The 15,219-nt window shown below is 39.2% G+C and overlaps 1 protein-coding gene across 7 annotated transcripts in view; it reads left to right on the forward strand.

Annotated features, from left to right (window-relative positions):
* Window positions 1-15,219, forward strand: part of RBMS3 (RNA binding motif single stranded interacting protein 3) — a 632,648-nt gene that overhangs the window by 209,852 nt on the left and 407,577 nt on the right. For 4 of the 7 annotated variants that reach the window (XM_040963885.1, XM_040963911.1, XM_040963904.1 and 1 more), the window contains exon 2: window positions 3,213-3,385. In XM_040963885.1, coding sequence (XP_040819819.1) covers window positions 3,213-3,385 — 173 coding nt within the window. The remainder of the gene's footprint in view (window positions 1-3,212; window positions 3,386-15,219) is intronic. The other 3 variants (XM_040963914.1, XM_040963912.1, XM_040963894.1) reach the window with 1 other exon arrangement.

A 15,219-nucleotide genomic window follows, 5' to 3' on the forward strand; every position in this document is an offset into this window, starting at 1 on the left:
AAGAAGCTGGAGTTCAGAATGGAATTCAAAGAATTCGGAGAGAGGGGAAGTGAAAGTGGGAGAGAACAGTTTCAGAGAGGCCCTGTGCATTTTAGAAGAAGAGCACATGGGAGAGATGAAAGATGAATCTCCCCTGAGCTTAGTGGGACAGAGACCAGGTAGGCCTTGGAACAACTGTGTATTGAACACCTACTGTGTGCAGCATTTGTGAAAGAGGGAAAGCTCAACTGTCGAGGGTAGCCAAGGAGAGAAATAGAGTACTTTGAGTCAGGGAATGAGTCATAGCTTTCTCTATCAGTAAAGAAACTTGAGCTTAATGTAGATATTAAATTCCAAAAAGGCATTGAATATCTGCCATTTAATTCAAATATTGGCAAAAGAAAATGTTCTCCTGTGTAATTCATTTGCAAATTCTACGTTAAAGCATGTTGATATTAAATCAAGCAGTGTTGAAGAAATGGTTGAGAAAGATGTTTATTTCAAAGAAGGGAGTTGTAGGCTCTGGAATTTGCGCCTCTCCTATCTGTTCTCTCATTTCCCCTTTCCTTAGTTTTTGGCCAGCTTGTGTTTGCATTTTGTAATTTTGTGCAATGCTCAACCCTCCCCAACTCCCCACTGCCTGCCTCTTTCAGTGATTCCCAAAAGAGAAGGGAGGGAAAAGAAACTAGAGAAGGGGAGCAGGAAGCCCTGTGAAGAGAGATGATATTAAGTCTGACCTGGGGAACAAGGTGAATTCAGAAGCAAAGATGATTCTAAAAGCTGTCAGGGATGTTGCTAGCTGACTATTCTGAGGGCTGCAATTGGAGAATAGAGGAGTTTTGAACAGGAGGCTGAAAGCATTCCTACAATGCTGAAAGCAGAGGGATTATTGGGGAGGATGTGTGTTGTGGGGGAATGGAGAGATGAAAGAACAGACGCAATGAATTGCAGTTGGATATAACATATCTGAGAATCGTCCCCTTAAACCAGTTGGCAGTGCATACTGGTGCTAATCTTAGATCCTTCAAGGCACAAAACAAACACGTACAGTGTGAAACTAGAGTTATGGTGAAACTTGGTCTTCTGTCTATGTAGGATAGGTGCTGTGCTACCTTTATTGTTCATATTGCAGCCTAAATTTGTATTAAGTAATCATTGTATATCAGGTATGAGACTAGAAACTATTTGTATAATGGCTGATTCATTCTGTGCCTTGGGGAGCATAGAGATTAATGCCAGGGATAACAATAACATTAAATAAGCAAGCCCTAAACACATTAGAGAAAAAGCACGTATGCTGAAAATATTGGAAGGAAATAGCAGAGTGCCGTAGGGTGCCATTTGAATTACAATCTGAAGGATGGGTAGAGCCAATCCTGGCTGTGCTGAATAGGAAGGGTAAAGGTTGGTGGTTCAAACTGAACTGACAGTAGGAATAGTGAAAGGTTCCCATAGGATTTCAGAACTTTCTTGTGGATGTTTCATTTCAGTGGGAGTCCCTGAAGGCTGCCACATAAGGATTGTAGCTTTCCATGACCAAGGCTGCAGGCACTTTTTTTTTTTTTCCAGAATAGCTCTTCATTTCCCTGGACCCAAGAGGACTACCAATTTTGAATTCAGCACCCATTATTTTTTTTCCAGAAAAGTTTGTCCTGTGTATATTTCAATTTTTCTTTCAGGTTTTTATTTAAGAATGGGAGTACAAAGGCACCGAGATCTACTCTCAAGTCATTCCTTGGCTCACTCTCATGCCAAAAAAAAAAGACTGTGTAGTTTGCCCTCATCTGAACACTGTCTTGCTATTGTGCCCAAAACGTGCTGTTTGATAATGACACACCTTCCAAACCTGATAAAACAGCTAATGAGACTTCAGGGTAGAACACAGCCAAAAGTCGCCTGAAGTCTGGATGCATGTGCTCCTTGTGAGCAGTAATGCAGACTAAAACCGAAGCAGAATTATGATTGTCACAGAGTGATATCACTGGCAAGGCCGATTCAAGCCACGATGTTAACCCTATTTTTATTCTTACTAATATTTGTTGTTTGGTTCTAATTTCGAGGACTTTTGTCTGTTTGTTACCTCATTTTTTCTAAAAGAGCCTATGATCTTGAACAATTTTCTTGTTTCCCTTTTTGTATTAACAAGAGCACCATTTCAGAGAGGTTAAAACACCCTCCTAGGGTCACACAGCCAAAAAAAAAAAAAGCAAGAAAAAAGAAAAAAGAGAGAAAGAAAAAAGAATAAAAAAGACATAGAAGTGACTCAGTTATTTGAGAACTTATAAATCCATGCTTGTATTAAAAAAAAAAAACTAAGAAGCATAGTGAATAAATAGATTAATTCTGGCAGGTGCAATTAGAATTACACATTTTATTACATTGATTTCGCCATGGAATGATGTGACATTATAGCAGTGGCTCTCTGGTGGTGAATAGATCATTATCATAACAACAAAACGTTTATAGACATTACATATGTTTTGTTTATCACTCCTGGGGGGCTGTGTGCTGCTAGAATCTGTGGAGAAAGGCTGAGAGCACTGCTAATCTTGTTATCATGAATAGGACAACTCCAAATGAAGGAATAATGCTGTCCAGAAGATCTGTGGTGCTTAGATGGGGACCTTGGATCAGAGGAAATTCCAGGGTGGCTCCTGAAAGTAATGACGACTATTTTACATGCAACAGACAATCAGCCTTTTGAGAACTACAATGTATTTGCTCATTGAGTCACTTATTTGTTTACAGACTTTATATTTACAGAAAAATGCACATATCAAGCCAGTCGTGAGGAGGAAACCGATAGGAAAAAAAAATATTTCTTTGCAGAGAAGGAGCGAACAAAGGATTATAAGCAAACCAAAGATGCTTGCCTAGGAAAGAAAGCAAAGGGTGGCACATTGGTGCCAAGAGAAAGTTTATTTCTAAAGGAGGCACATAACATACTACCTCACCAGCCTAGGCGTGGCTAGGGACACATTGAAAAGCTTTATCAAGAGTACATGCGGTTTGCTTATCCTGTTTGTGGGTGACATTGTGACCCAGATGCAGAACTTACAGAATAGAAAGTAATGATGTCTTGTGAGCAGCAGCATGGTGGGGCTGTACAAATGCATGCACGTGTGTGGAGTGGAGAGGATGAGAAGCTTGCTTTGCTTTTGAGTTGTGCTGCTGGCTCTATGAACAGCGGTGCCAGCTTTTGTTTTTCCAGTAACAATTCTTTCTGTTTCCAGCAGTCCTATGCACCAGCTCCCCACCCCATGGCTCCTCCCAGCCCCAGCACAAACAGTAGCAGCAACAACAGCAGCAACAACAGCAGTGGAGAACAGTTGAGTAAAACCAACCTGTATATTCGAGGCCTTCCACCAGGCACCACTGACCAGGACCTCATCAAGCTGTGCCAACCGTAAGTGTCCTCATGTTCACTGTATCATTTTTCACTCCCCTCCTGCTGTGGCCATAACCTGGTATTGTCTTGAAGGTAGGCAATCATTGATGTCTCATTGAGGAAACTATGTTGCATGAGAGAGGACTTTGAGATTGCATGTTAGGCTGTTCCTGGAGTGCAGTATAACACTCAGTTTTCATTGAACAAATCCTTGTATAAATATGCAAGGAGCTGTTGACTGACCTGAAAAGGGATGAGTTGTGTTTTCAGACCGTGGGGCTGATGGAGTCAGGGATGAGTCTCATGAAAGAGACTGAGAAGTGAAAGGAATCTCAACAACCCTCAGTGGTAGACTTTGGGATGATTATTTCCTATTTTGCCAAAGCTTTTCTGATTATTGCTTGGCAAATGCGGCTTTAGCCAGAATGAAGTGATTCTAGCCAGAATGAAGGATAAGGTAGTTTCTGTGACAATATCTGCCAACTACAGTGAAGCTATCTTCTGTTAAGACTGAGAAATTTTATATATGCTAGGAGGAATAGAAACGATGAAATCCCCTTCCAAATAATTGTCATTGATCTATTGTCAACAGGCACTTAGCTCTCTTATTTATGTGCAAATGTAGCAAATATATTTGAGTGTGTCCTCCAAATAAAATTAGCAAAGAATAATGAATCAAAGAACAAAGACCTGTATTTTTAAATTGCTCTCTGATAATTTTCAGAATAATATTACTACAGATATTTGTCGTTTGTGCCTTGTATATTTTTAAACTTAGAGAAATTATTACTCAATTGTTCTTTTTCTCTTGTGCAGTGCATTTACAGGAAGGTTGAGAGGATATTTATTTTGTAAATTTCCTAACCTCTTAACTATTAGAGGAAATCAAATCAGACAATATTTATTTGCCTTTATTCTAGATTTTCAGAATGGGAGTATACAGCAAAGCAATGTAAAGAAGCAGATAAAGCAAAACAAGAAATGCATAACTATGTATAGCAGTAAATGGATTAAGGTGGGGGAAACTTGTTGCTATTGTCTGCCTTGATTCATGAAAGAAATAACTGGACCTTGGGAGAGAAATACTCATTCACAATAGTTTATTAAGGGCTGAATGTTTCTTCTGTGGGTCCGGACACTGACATTCCCTACAGGAGCCCTGGGGTTAAATATACAGATTTGGCTCTTGACTATAGCTTCATGCCCCGGCTGATCCTGGGAGACAGTGGTGACAACTCAACTGCTTAATTTTCTGCTACTTTGGAAACTTGGATTGAGACTTGTGGCTTAAATCAAACCTAGAACCTATCTATTGGTGATATCGGGGGGAGGGAAGTATCGGGGTATCAGTGGTATCGGGGTAGCTCTCTCTTTTTACTGTCTCTTTAATAATAATTACAACAATACTAACAACTCCATTTTTTTATTTTGAATTTTATGGCATAATTCTATGTAACAGTTTGGTCTACTAAACATTGTGCTTGAGAGTTGGAAAATACATGGCAAAAGCTTTTGCTTCTTGTTACAAAAATCTAAAATGTGTTTACAAAGTGTGTCTTTGCAACTGTAAGATTGCCAGCTTTACAAACAGAAGGATCAGGTAAAGCATCTCCCTTAACGGATGATGACATAAAAAGAAAAGCTATTGCCCTTGACTGGTGTTTGAACTGTTTCATTAAAAAATATTTGTGGGTATCAACAAAATACTCTTTCCTTTCCCCGTGTCTCTCCAAGAGCTTAGTTGAACACAGATTTCTGGGCCCATGAGGTTATGATTCATTGAGTCAGAGATGAAGCTCATGAATTTTAAAAATATAAATATTATATATTATATATTATTATATTATTATATATATTACATTATATTATTATATTATATTATTATATTATATTATATTATATTTATTATAATATACATATATATATATAATATACATTATACATATACATTAATATAATATACATGTGCATATACATAATTGTGTGTGTTCATGATGCAATTTATTATTTGTTTTCATCAAATCTGTAATGCAGTGAGATAGACTGACAGAAAGAGATCTTCCGTCTTCCATTCACTCCAGTAATATCCACAGCAGCCACGACCAGGCCAGGAGAAGTCCAAGGACTGGGAGTTGCAGTGTGTTAACTACTGCACCACATGCCCACCACACAAACATACATCTTTTAAAGATTTATTTATTTTATTGGAATGGCAGGCTTACAGAGCAAAGGAGAGACAAAGACCGTAAAGCTACTGGCTTTATTACCTATATCTTCCCAATGGCTCAAGCTGAGCCAATCTCACACCATGGGCCTGTTCTCCCACACAGGTGCAGGTCCCAAGGCTTTGGGCCATTCTCTACTGCTTTCCCAGGCCACAAGCAGAGAGATGGACAGGAAGTGAGGCATCTGGTACATAAACTGGTCCCCATATGTGATGATGATGTTCTATGAGGAGGATCAGCCTATTGATCCTTTGTGCTGGCCCCCACATACATGCATCTTTAATAGTCTCTGTTCTGTTGCTGCTGCTGGTGTTTGAAGGAATAGTCATATGGAAAGCACTGGCTCCCTGTTTTATAAGTTTCACTTAATTGATAAGGATCATTGAGAGTCATGAAATCATCATTCCATGTGATCTTCTCCCAAGCCATGATGGGATCTTAAGGCAGAGCCTCAACTTCCTGTTTATTAAAGCAGTGGGTTGAGTTGGATGATATCTAGACTCTCATGTAAGTGCCAGTGCTGTGCTGAGGTTGCCTGTGTAGTCCACTGCAGCCAATTGTGAGGAATTGTGGAGATTTGTGAACAATTTCTTACAGACTTGGTTGTTCCAGAATGGCCATGGTATTTGCCACCAGCAAATCCAATAAATCAGAATCTATTTCATTGGATATCTGGTTTAATAAGATGCCACTGATGCATCATCTTATGAATTTCCATGTCAATATTCTTTTCTGCAAAAAATTGCGAGAAGTTTTAAAATGGAAAGTATTGCTTGAATGCCTGTCTTGGCATTTCTAACTGCAGAAAGAGATGAGGTGACACAGAAACTTTGCCATGTCGAAAATACATTCTGTTAAGATTTCTTATGCGCCCTGGAGACAAAGAATCCCGAGCACAGAGGAGGCAGTGGTTTCTTATGGTATTATTGGCTAGGGATAAGGTCAGTTACGTGTTACGCTTATTGTGACTTGGAATTTTCTGCTCAGATTTTTTTTCCCCCAAGAGAGTTCTAGAGGGCAGATATGACGAGGTGACGTGGTACAATGGAATGACTGTGTGTTGACTGGTCCGGCTTTCAGTGCTGGCCATGCCATCAAGTGGATTGGTGGTCACTGACAAAACGGCTTGCCCCCTTTGTAGTCTGCCCCCTCTTGTTTCTAAGAAGATAGATTGCAACTTGCTAATGGTTTCACCTCTTTGACTCTAAGCATTTGACTGAGGACCTCTTTGTTTAGCAGCAAATTGTACTCTGGTCCTCTTTTATATCTTTCTCAAGTCCTCTCTGGCGATGTTGGTGGGGCCTGAGCCTGAATGGCTTAAGCTGTATAGATGTGACCTGATGACATGAAGATTCCCTTTGATAGAAGGTCAGTGTATGTCATTTGTACAGCCCTGCTTCTTGTTTCCTAGTGTTGACCTCTTGCCATGCCTGTTACTATCTTCCTTTCCTGTCGTGTTTTTAATAATTTAGAAAATTTCCACCTACTGATCATATAGTGTTTGTAGATTTAAGTGGATTTGTCATCGGGATTCCTATGAAGTTATAAGTACATTCAGAGTTAATATTCCTTCTATTATAGGAAATACAACATTTGTTAATATCCTTGGTAATAAAATAACAGAAAACAGAGATATACAAAAAAGCATAGATATATTGAATTTTCTATCATTAGTATACAGTATTCATATTAATGCTAATGAATAGCAGGAAAAATAATATTAGAGAAAAAATTCTATTATTTTTCAATGTATAATCCAAGAGGAAATTTTTATTAAGGAATTTTATTCATGTGCTTTATCAAGGCCTCTATATTAAGACCACAAGTGAAAGGTCCAGGAAGATAGGATGAAAGAATAATAGACATGAACAATGATTTTTATATTTTGGAAAGTCTTTCCACTTAGACCTGTTTTCAGAATAGATACATTAGTAGGTTGGATGTATTTTAGAGGAAAACTGTATTAAAGACCTTGTAATATCTGTTTCAAAAAACCTCAAGGAACTTTGTTAAGTTTCCAATCAAGAAATCTTACAAGGGATACCCGTGTCAAGCTTATGCTGAGGATTCCGTGGTGAGCAGATCTAGGCAAAGGTCTTGCGTTAGCAAAATTTGCATTGTACTAGGAAAAATATATAATTATATGATTTGATATAAAATTAAAACCATCAGCCCAGAAAACGGAGGATTGTGGCACCTGGAGGAGTGATAGTGTGATTAGATTTAATTAAGGTGATTAGGAGAGGCGTCTCTGAAGAACTGACAATTGAGCAAGGGACAGAAGAATAAATGACTGCAGCTAAGGGGTGAAGGAAGGGAGCAGCACTGTAAGCAGAGGAAGCAGAATGTGTGCAGAAGCAATGGCCAGAAGAGGAAGGAGCAAGTACTGAGAAAAGCCCCCTGTGAGAGGCGGTAGAGGACAGGGCAGGGCAGCATATGCTGAAGACAGGTAGAGGCACAGACAATCCCTTTGTAGATGTTGTTTAGAGTTTTGTTTCAGCTTAAGAGCAACAAGAGCAATGGGGAGGAGATGCGACACTATGACACACAGGATTAAGCTTGTAATGCCAGCATGTTAAAGGAGCGCTTGTCCCAGACCCAACTTTTCCACTTCTGCTCCAACTCGCTGCTAGTGTGCCTAGGAAAGCAGCAAAGATAGCTCTAGAACTTTGGTGCCTACAGGTACATGGGACGCCTGGAAGAAACTTCTGGTTCATGGCTTGGCCCTGGGCCAACCCCATTCTGATCTTTGCAACCATCTGGCCATGGCTTAACTCTCTTCTCAATCTCTCATCTCTCTCTTTCTTTCTTCCACCTCTCTGTCCTTCTCTCCCTCCCTCTCTATATGCCTTTCATATAAATAATCTTAAAAAATAAAGAGTGATGAAATATGCCATTGCTTTACCCTAAACAGAAAAGGGTTGTAGTTAGATTTTAGTTTCAGAAGGCTAACTCCAGCTGTACAAGGCAGCTGGAGAGCTCACCCAATTGAGGAACAGAAGAGGAGTAGTCAAAAGTAAGATGGGAAATGATTTGGTTTGAGAGGAGAGGGTGTGATAATTAAATACTGTAGTGATAGAATAATTGCATGTGGTGAAGGATAGCATTTGTCTTTGGCATTCATTTTCCTACTCAAACACAAGAATTTGAGACAACTAAATGAGCATCCAAAGAAAAAAACAAAGAAACACAAAATACAACATAAATTGGTTTTTAAAAATCTATTTCCAATCATGAATGGGCCAGAAATAAACTATTAAGCATTTAGTAACAATAATTTATAAGCATGAAAGGCAAATGCAGTGAAGATGGACACTCCAATACAAATATATTCGTGGCATGGACACTCCAATAAAAATGTATTCATTACCAGCTGAAATGTGTGAGTAGATACTTAGGTTAGCTGGCATTTAAGCTGGAAGTGGGAGAAATGGGAGCAATTCAATAAAGTGAGATCACTGAAACTTTTTGGAAATATAATAATATTTCCACCTTCACAGAGATTGGTAACTCCTATTAGATGATTGTGGACATGCCCTTGGTGCTGATGTCAATTGCTCTTATAAGACTAAAACCAAATATTTGACATACTGGATAGAATTTAAAATGGAAGAAATCATTAAAATGCTTGTATCTTCCACATTTAACATTGATATTTTTTTCTAGCCATCCTATTGGTATTATATGTTTTAGTTAATATCATGTTCTGAGCAAGCCCCAGAAGGTTGACCCTATTTCCACATAATTAATAATCTGGACTTAATTAACATATTTGGAAGGAACAAATAGAATTGTTCTGTTGTGACGTGATTATGCTGCCACAAAGGGCAGAATGAAGGGAAATGGAGAGATACTCTCAGAGGCAGGTAAACACAAATATCCAATCATGCCCGGAAGAGCAGGAAAGTCAGCTGCCCTACCCTTCCTTTCTCGGTGTGTTCTGTGTGCTGTTATAACACCTTACCATTACCTCTGTGAAGATGGAGCTGTGAATGTCACCTTCACACGTAACCAGAAAGGAGAAACACCCACAATGCGAGGCTGGGGGAATCAAACCAGAGTGTGCTTGAGAGCTGAAAGGTCTGCTCCAACCAATCTCCACGACTTCTGCCTGGCCCCGAGGAAGGTTGCATTCTGCAGTGCACTGAATGTGAACTGGTCAGAACAGACTCCAGTGCCATCCAGGCTGGAGTGCAGAGTCCATTATATGCTGTGTCAGACAGTTTTGACAAATGTACCGACACCATCAAACCTTTTATCAATTTAGGAGTAACCTTGTCACAGCCATCTGTCAAACTGTGCAGATACAACTGAAGGAAAACAAGTCATCATCCACTCTAGGGTAACCAAGTAAATAAGAAAAATGTGACTGGAAATTTTTGGAGTTCTTTCTTACTGTGTCATGGAAGATTTAAAAGTCCCCTCTAATAAGAGCCAAGGAAATTTATTAGTAGCTTTCTGCTGTAAGTTAGGCTTAAATTACCCAGCCTCTGTTGAGGTGTTATAAATCTGTGTGGTGGCAGGTTTGAGCAGGAAGTGAATGCTCGACTCTTTGAACCCTGCCTTTATGTGTTTTAAATGAGTGCCTGTGAGGCCCAACTAAATATTTGAATTGCTTGGATCAGCACAGATCTGCCACTTGGATGTAAGTATTATTTCACATTTAAACAAAATTTTCTTGGCCAAGTGTCTGCTGTTAACTGGGTATAGCGACTGATTGATAATGGATATGCAAATGGCATTAATGTTGCTTTAATGCATTTATATACGTTGATCAGTATGTATCGTGTGAGTATTCCATGCCATGTACTTGGTTGACTTTTTGTATCACCTAATTGAACACTGAAGATAACCCCATCAAGTGAAAAATGACAATTTCTGAGGAACAGACAAGCAAACCGAGACTAAAATATGTCAAGGCTCTTGTCCCAGGGATTAAAGCTGCTAAGATTTAAAATCCAACTTTGAGTTCAAAATAGTTATTTACAACCACAAAAGCACTAACATAATGAGAACATGGGTGATGGAATTCCTGGGGTCTGTTTCTCATGACTGCTCACAGGAATAGTAAGTTTTGATGAGTAGGAGGTCCAGACTTTACCCCAAATCGCTCTGATTTGTCTAGTATTGGTCAGCCTATATGAGGCATAGGAGAGTCAGGGAGCTCACAGCTACTGGCCCACTCTTACAAAGTTGAAAAGCTGGGGTTAAGCCAGCCCAAAGCCAATAGAATGGAACTTAATCCAGCTTTCCTGCTATGGGTAACAGGAACCTGACCACTTAGGGCATTGCCTGATGCCTCTCTGGGTTTGCATTAGCAAAACAAAACAAAAAACAAAAATCAACAAAACAACATACACAATTAGGAGCAGAACCAGCTCTCTGATTAGGTTGTGGGTACCAGGCAGCATGTTATTTGCTACACTGAGTTCCCACTCTGGCCTTAGAATGTCGAAAATCCTACAGAGCTCTTTCTACTATGTGTCAAAGCTTGAACATAATGGGACTAATCTGTAGACATAATTTCGCTTCTCATTCTAACTTTCAGATTCTGCTCATTTCACAGGATTTGCCAATTTGCTTTCAGTTAACCAGAAGACTTAAAGGCAACTTTTCTTGACAGTCAGTAACATATGAATTGGATTTTCTGAAAGCAAAATACTACTTTTAAAAATGTGTTGAAGATTTTTATTAGTTTTTAATTCACTTGAAAAGCAAAGAGATAGATAAAGGGAGACATCTCAGTTTCAGGAGAGTCGAGAAGCTGGTACTCGGAAGGAAGGGTCTAAGCCACCTAGGTTGAAGCTTGTACTAAACCTGAAAGGGAAAATGAGCTGGGTGTATTGAAAGACCACAAAGAATGTCAAGCCTTCTTCTGTAAAGAGTGTGGGAAATTTGAAAGACAAGGAAAAATCCAGAAAGGATCTGGTTATGTTTTGAGGAGGTAGGAGTTTTGTTCAAGAGCTCCATCTGTTTGCCGTGATCAATACACAGAGTGTGTCCATGCAAGGAGGTGAAATGTTCACACAACTCAAGGTTCGGAAAGGTTCCAAGGAGGGGAGAATCTAAGGAAGGCATTTTTCAGAGCAATCAATGAGGTAGAGGAAGATCAGTCGTTCAGGAAATGTGATGCTGTGGGAGCTGGGACAAGAAGGTGGAACAATTGAATGTGTTTGCAGTTATTGAGAAGTCAAATGCATATATATATATATATTGGGATTCGGCAACATCTATGTTTTGACCAGCTTAACCAGTCAGTCCTTGTGGAGGGGTTGAAGCTGACATTTGTTTGGAGAGGGAGTTTTTTCAGGAACATCATCTGACACGGTTTTTGAGTAGAAATGTTGCTTTCTCCCTTTTGCAGGACCACACCTAGCTGTCTTTGCTGTCCCTTAGCCCGCCCCATCTCTTTCTGGTTTACTCTCTCTCCATCGTCTCCACCTTTGTCCTATGATTTTCTCCATCTGCGTGTGTCCCTGAATGCCTGTATCTCTGTTTGCTTTCCCTCCCTCTTTGCATTCCTCTCCTATTCTTGCCAACATCACACTTTTAACAAGATATTTTGTAGGTCAGTAGGTTTATGCCTTCCTTATTGCACCCCTTCCCCATTCATGCTTCTAGAAGTTTTGAATATTTACGTTAAGGTCACTGGACATTGTTTTTGACTGAATAAGGTCGTTCCTGAATAATCAGTAATGTCAAAGGATTTATTTTGGGCTTCACATTAGAGAACTGTCTCTGAGGTAGACTGAGTTAATCGTGGGCAACACAGGAAAATGTATTTTATATTAGACGCCACATTTAGTATGAAGCCACCAGAATGAAAGCAGAGGGTTTTGAAGATAAAGCTCTTGTCTTGTATTCAACCCAGAGAAAGTTTTGGAGGAAAGCTCAAACAACTTGAGTCACATGTGCTAAAGGAATCAACTTGCGTCGATACTTTGCTTACTCATTCGGCATGGCTGCTGAGACAAAAAAATATTGACCATTTGCTCCCGCTTGATCTATCATGTTTCTGCTATCAACAAGATCAATGTCCCACTGACTGCTAAGTCTATAGATAATGCAAAGTCATTTGCACTCATTTGCAGGCTACTTGTGACATGGTTGTTAGCTTATTCCCCTCCACACATTTTTCTTTGTAACTGAGGATTTGTGGAGGCACAAAGTGAGAAATTACTAATGACAAAGCAGGTAAAATATGTTTGTGTGTGGTATAGTAAAAGTGATAGCCTTTCATCTGTAATTGACTATTGCTTGATAAATATTACATCGGTTAATCATATTAGTGTGAATATGGTGTAGCTGAAATTGTGCTTTAGAAGATCAACTTTCAGCTTTAATTCTTTTCTGTTACTAAACCCATTATGTCTCTAATAAAATAATTATTCCCTCCAGAATGTACTTTATTTTGCTGCATACTTATGTCCCTTTGTCCCTAAAAATGCTGTATATAGATTTGTTGTTTTAGATTTTTTAAGATCTATCTATCTATTTATTTTAAAGATTTTTTTTTAAAAATGAAGGTTTTTTTTTTTTTAAAGAGAGAGAAGAGAGAGAGAGAGAGACAGTCTTTCCATCCTCTTATTCACTCCCCACATGGCTGGAGCTGAACCGATCCAAAGCCAATAGGCTGAAGCCTCTTTCAGTGTCTCCCATGTGATGCAGGGACCCAAGGATTTGAACTATGCTTTGCTGTTTCCCAGACTATAAGCAAGGAGCTGGATCAGAAGTGAAGCAGCAAGGACATGGAACCAGTGTCCATATGGCATAGTGGCATCATAAGAGGGGGATTAACCTGTTACGCCACCAGGCTTACCCCTGTTTTAGTTTTGAAATCAACCCTACTGAGTGGAAAAATATTTGTATTCCTTTTAAGTGCAGGATTTGATGAGTTTTGTTGAGTACAGAAACCTGTGTTGCCATCACAAAAATAAATAACATACCCACCATCCCAAAAGTTTTTAGAATATTATTGTATCCAGGCAAAAGTCTAATATGTAGTCATCATTTTTAGAAGGCAAAAAGGTAACATTGTACTCTGAGAGTATCATGCAATTTTAATGGAGTATGGCCTTTAATTAGCCATTATTAGTTGCAGAAGCTGCACCAAGTCATTTCAAACTTCTAAGCATGGTACATATCAACCCTTTAATAAACAAGCTATTCTTATTCACTGAAATGATGCAAAACATCATTTTTGTAAGTAACATTTTTATAAGAGTAAATAAGCCCCACCTAGTATTTTAAAGGTCCTACTTTCAACCAAATTATATATTTTGCTTTTAACATCATCCTTGTGCTACTTTTCTCTGTGATTGAGATAAGTGGGCATTTCTGCTAGTGAATAGGAAAATGGAAGATCTTTTCCTATATGTCTCTGTAGCTTTAAAAGAAAAATGTTTAATTAAAAAGATAAGATGGTCATTAAAATACGGTGCGAAACACATTTCAAAACACTTATGGTCATAAACATAAAGAAATCATTGTAATTTGATTTAAGAAGTAGGATGGAATACTGTGAACTGAAAAGATATCGAATGTGTCAAATCTCAACACAACGGCATAGGACCCAAGCAGTTGGGCCATTCTCCGCTACTTTCCCAAGGACATTAGCAGAGAGGAAACGAATATATCCTCACTCTGATGAGCACCCATGTGTCACTATCCTCTGCATATTTATTTGGAGGCTCACTATATAATCAGAACACGTGGATTCAGCATCCAATGCTTGTTTGTTAGCTTGTGTTCCTAAAATATTTTTTTGCCTAATTACACTCAGTTTCGGTTTCTATAAACATAGATGTAATAATAATAGTATTCTTCATCTCTTCCTTCTCCCTTGCCTCCTCCCACCTCACCCTGCCCCAGTTACCATTTGAGTTCTTACGAGAAATAAATGGGGCCTAGTGCAGTAATCTAGCAGCTAAATTCCTTCACTTGCACACGTCAGGATCCCATGTGAGCACTGACTCCTGTCCTGGAGGCCCTGCTTCCCATCCAGCTCCCTGCTTGTGGCCTGGAAAGGCAGTTGATGACAGCCCAAAGCCTTGGGACCCTGCACCCTGTGGGGAGACCTTGAAGAAGCTCCTGGATTCTGGCTTTGGATCGGAGCAGCTCCAGCCATTATGACCACTTGTGGAGTAAATCAGTGGATGGGAGATTCTCTGTTGCTCTTTCTCTCTGTGTATCTGAGTTAAAAAAAAAAAAAGGAAAAAGAAAAAGAAAGATAAATAAATGATCAAATATTGAGAAAGCATCTAAGTAATTGCTTGTGTGGAATGGGCACTCATTGAACATTGTCATTGTGAGAGCTTTCCCAGGATAACCTGAAATGAATTTGATCTCATTTTGTACATTCTCTGTGGAACTAGTGATTATTTTGTTCAGTTGCTTTTTTGTGTTGTGTTCTGTAGTAAAGCTATCACGCTATATTATCCCAAGACCTTTCTAACTCATGTGCACTGAGACTTGTTAATTCTAGACCTTAGGTATATAAACACCACTGCCTTTCTTATTTGGGTCACGGACCTTGGTTTTTGATAATTGCAGCTTCCACACATGTTTTCAAAGGCACCAAGCCCAACGGTCATGTATTACCTGTAAAATCGAGCCTTGCCAATTCTT

This window comes from Ochotona curzoniae, unplaced genomic scaffold (assembly GCF_017591425.1).
Source record: "Ochotona curzoniae isolate NIBS_2020 unplaced genomic scaffold, NIBS_Ocur_1.0 contig_1302, whole genome shotgun sequence".
NCBI classification, from domain to species: Eukaryota; Metazoa; Chordata; class Mammalia; order Lagomorpha; family Ochotonidae; genus Ochotona; species Ochotona curzoniae.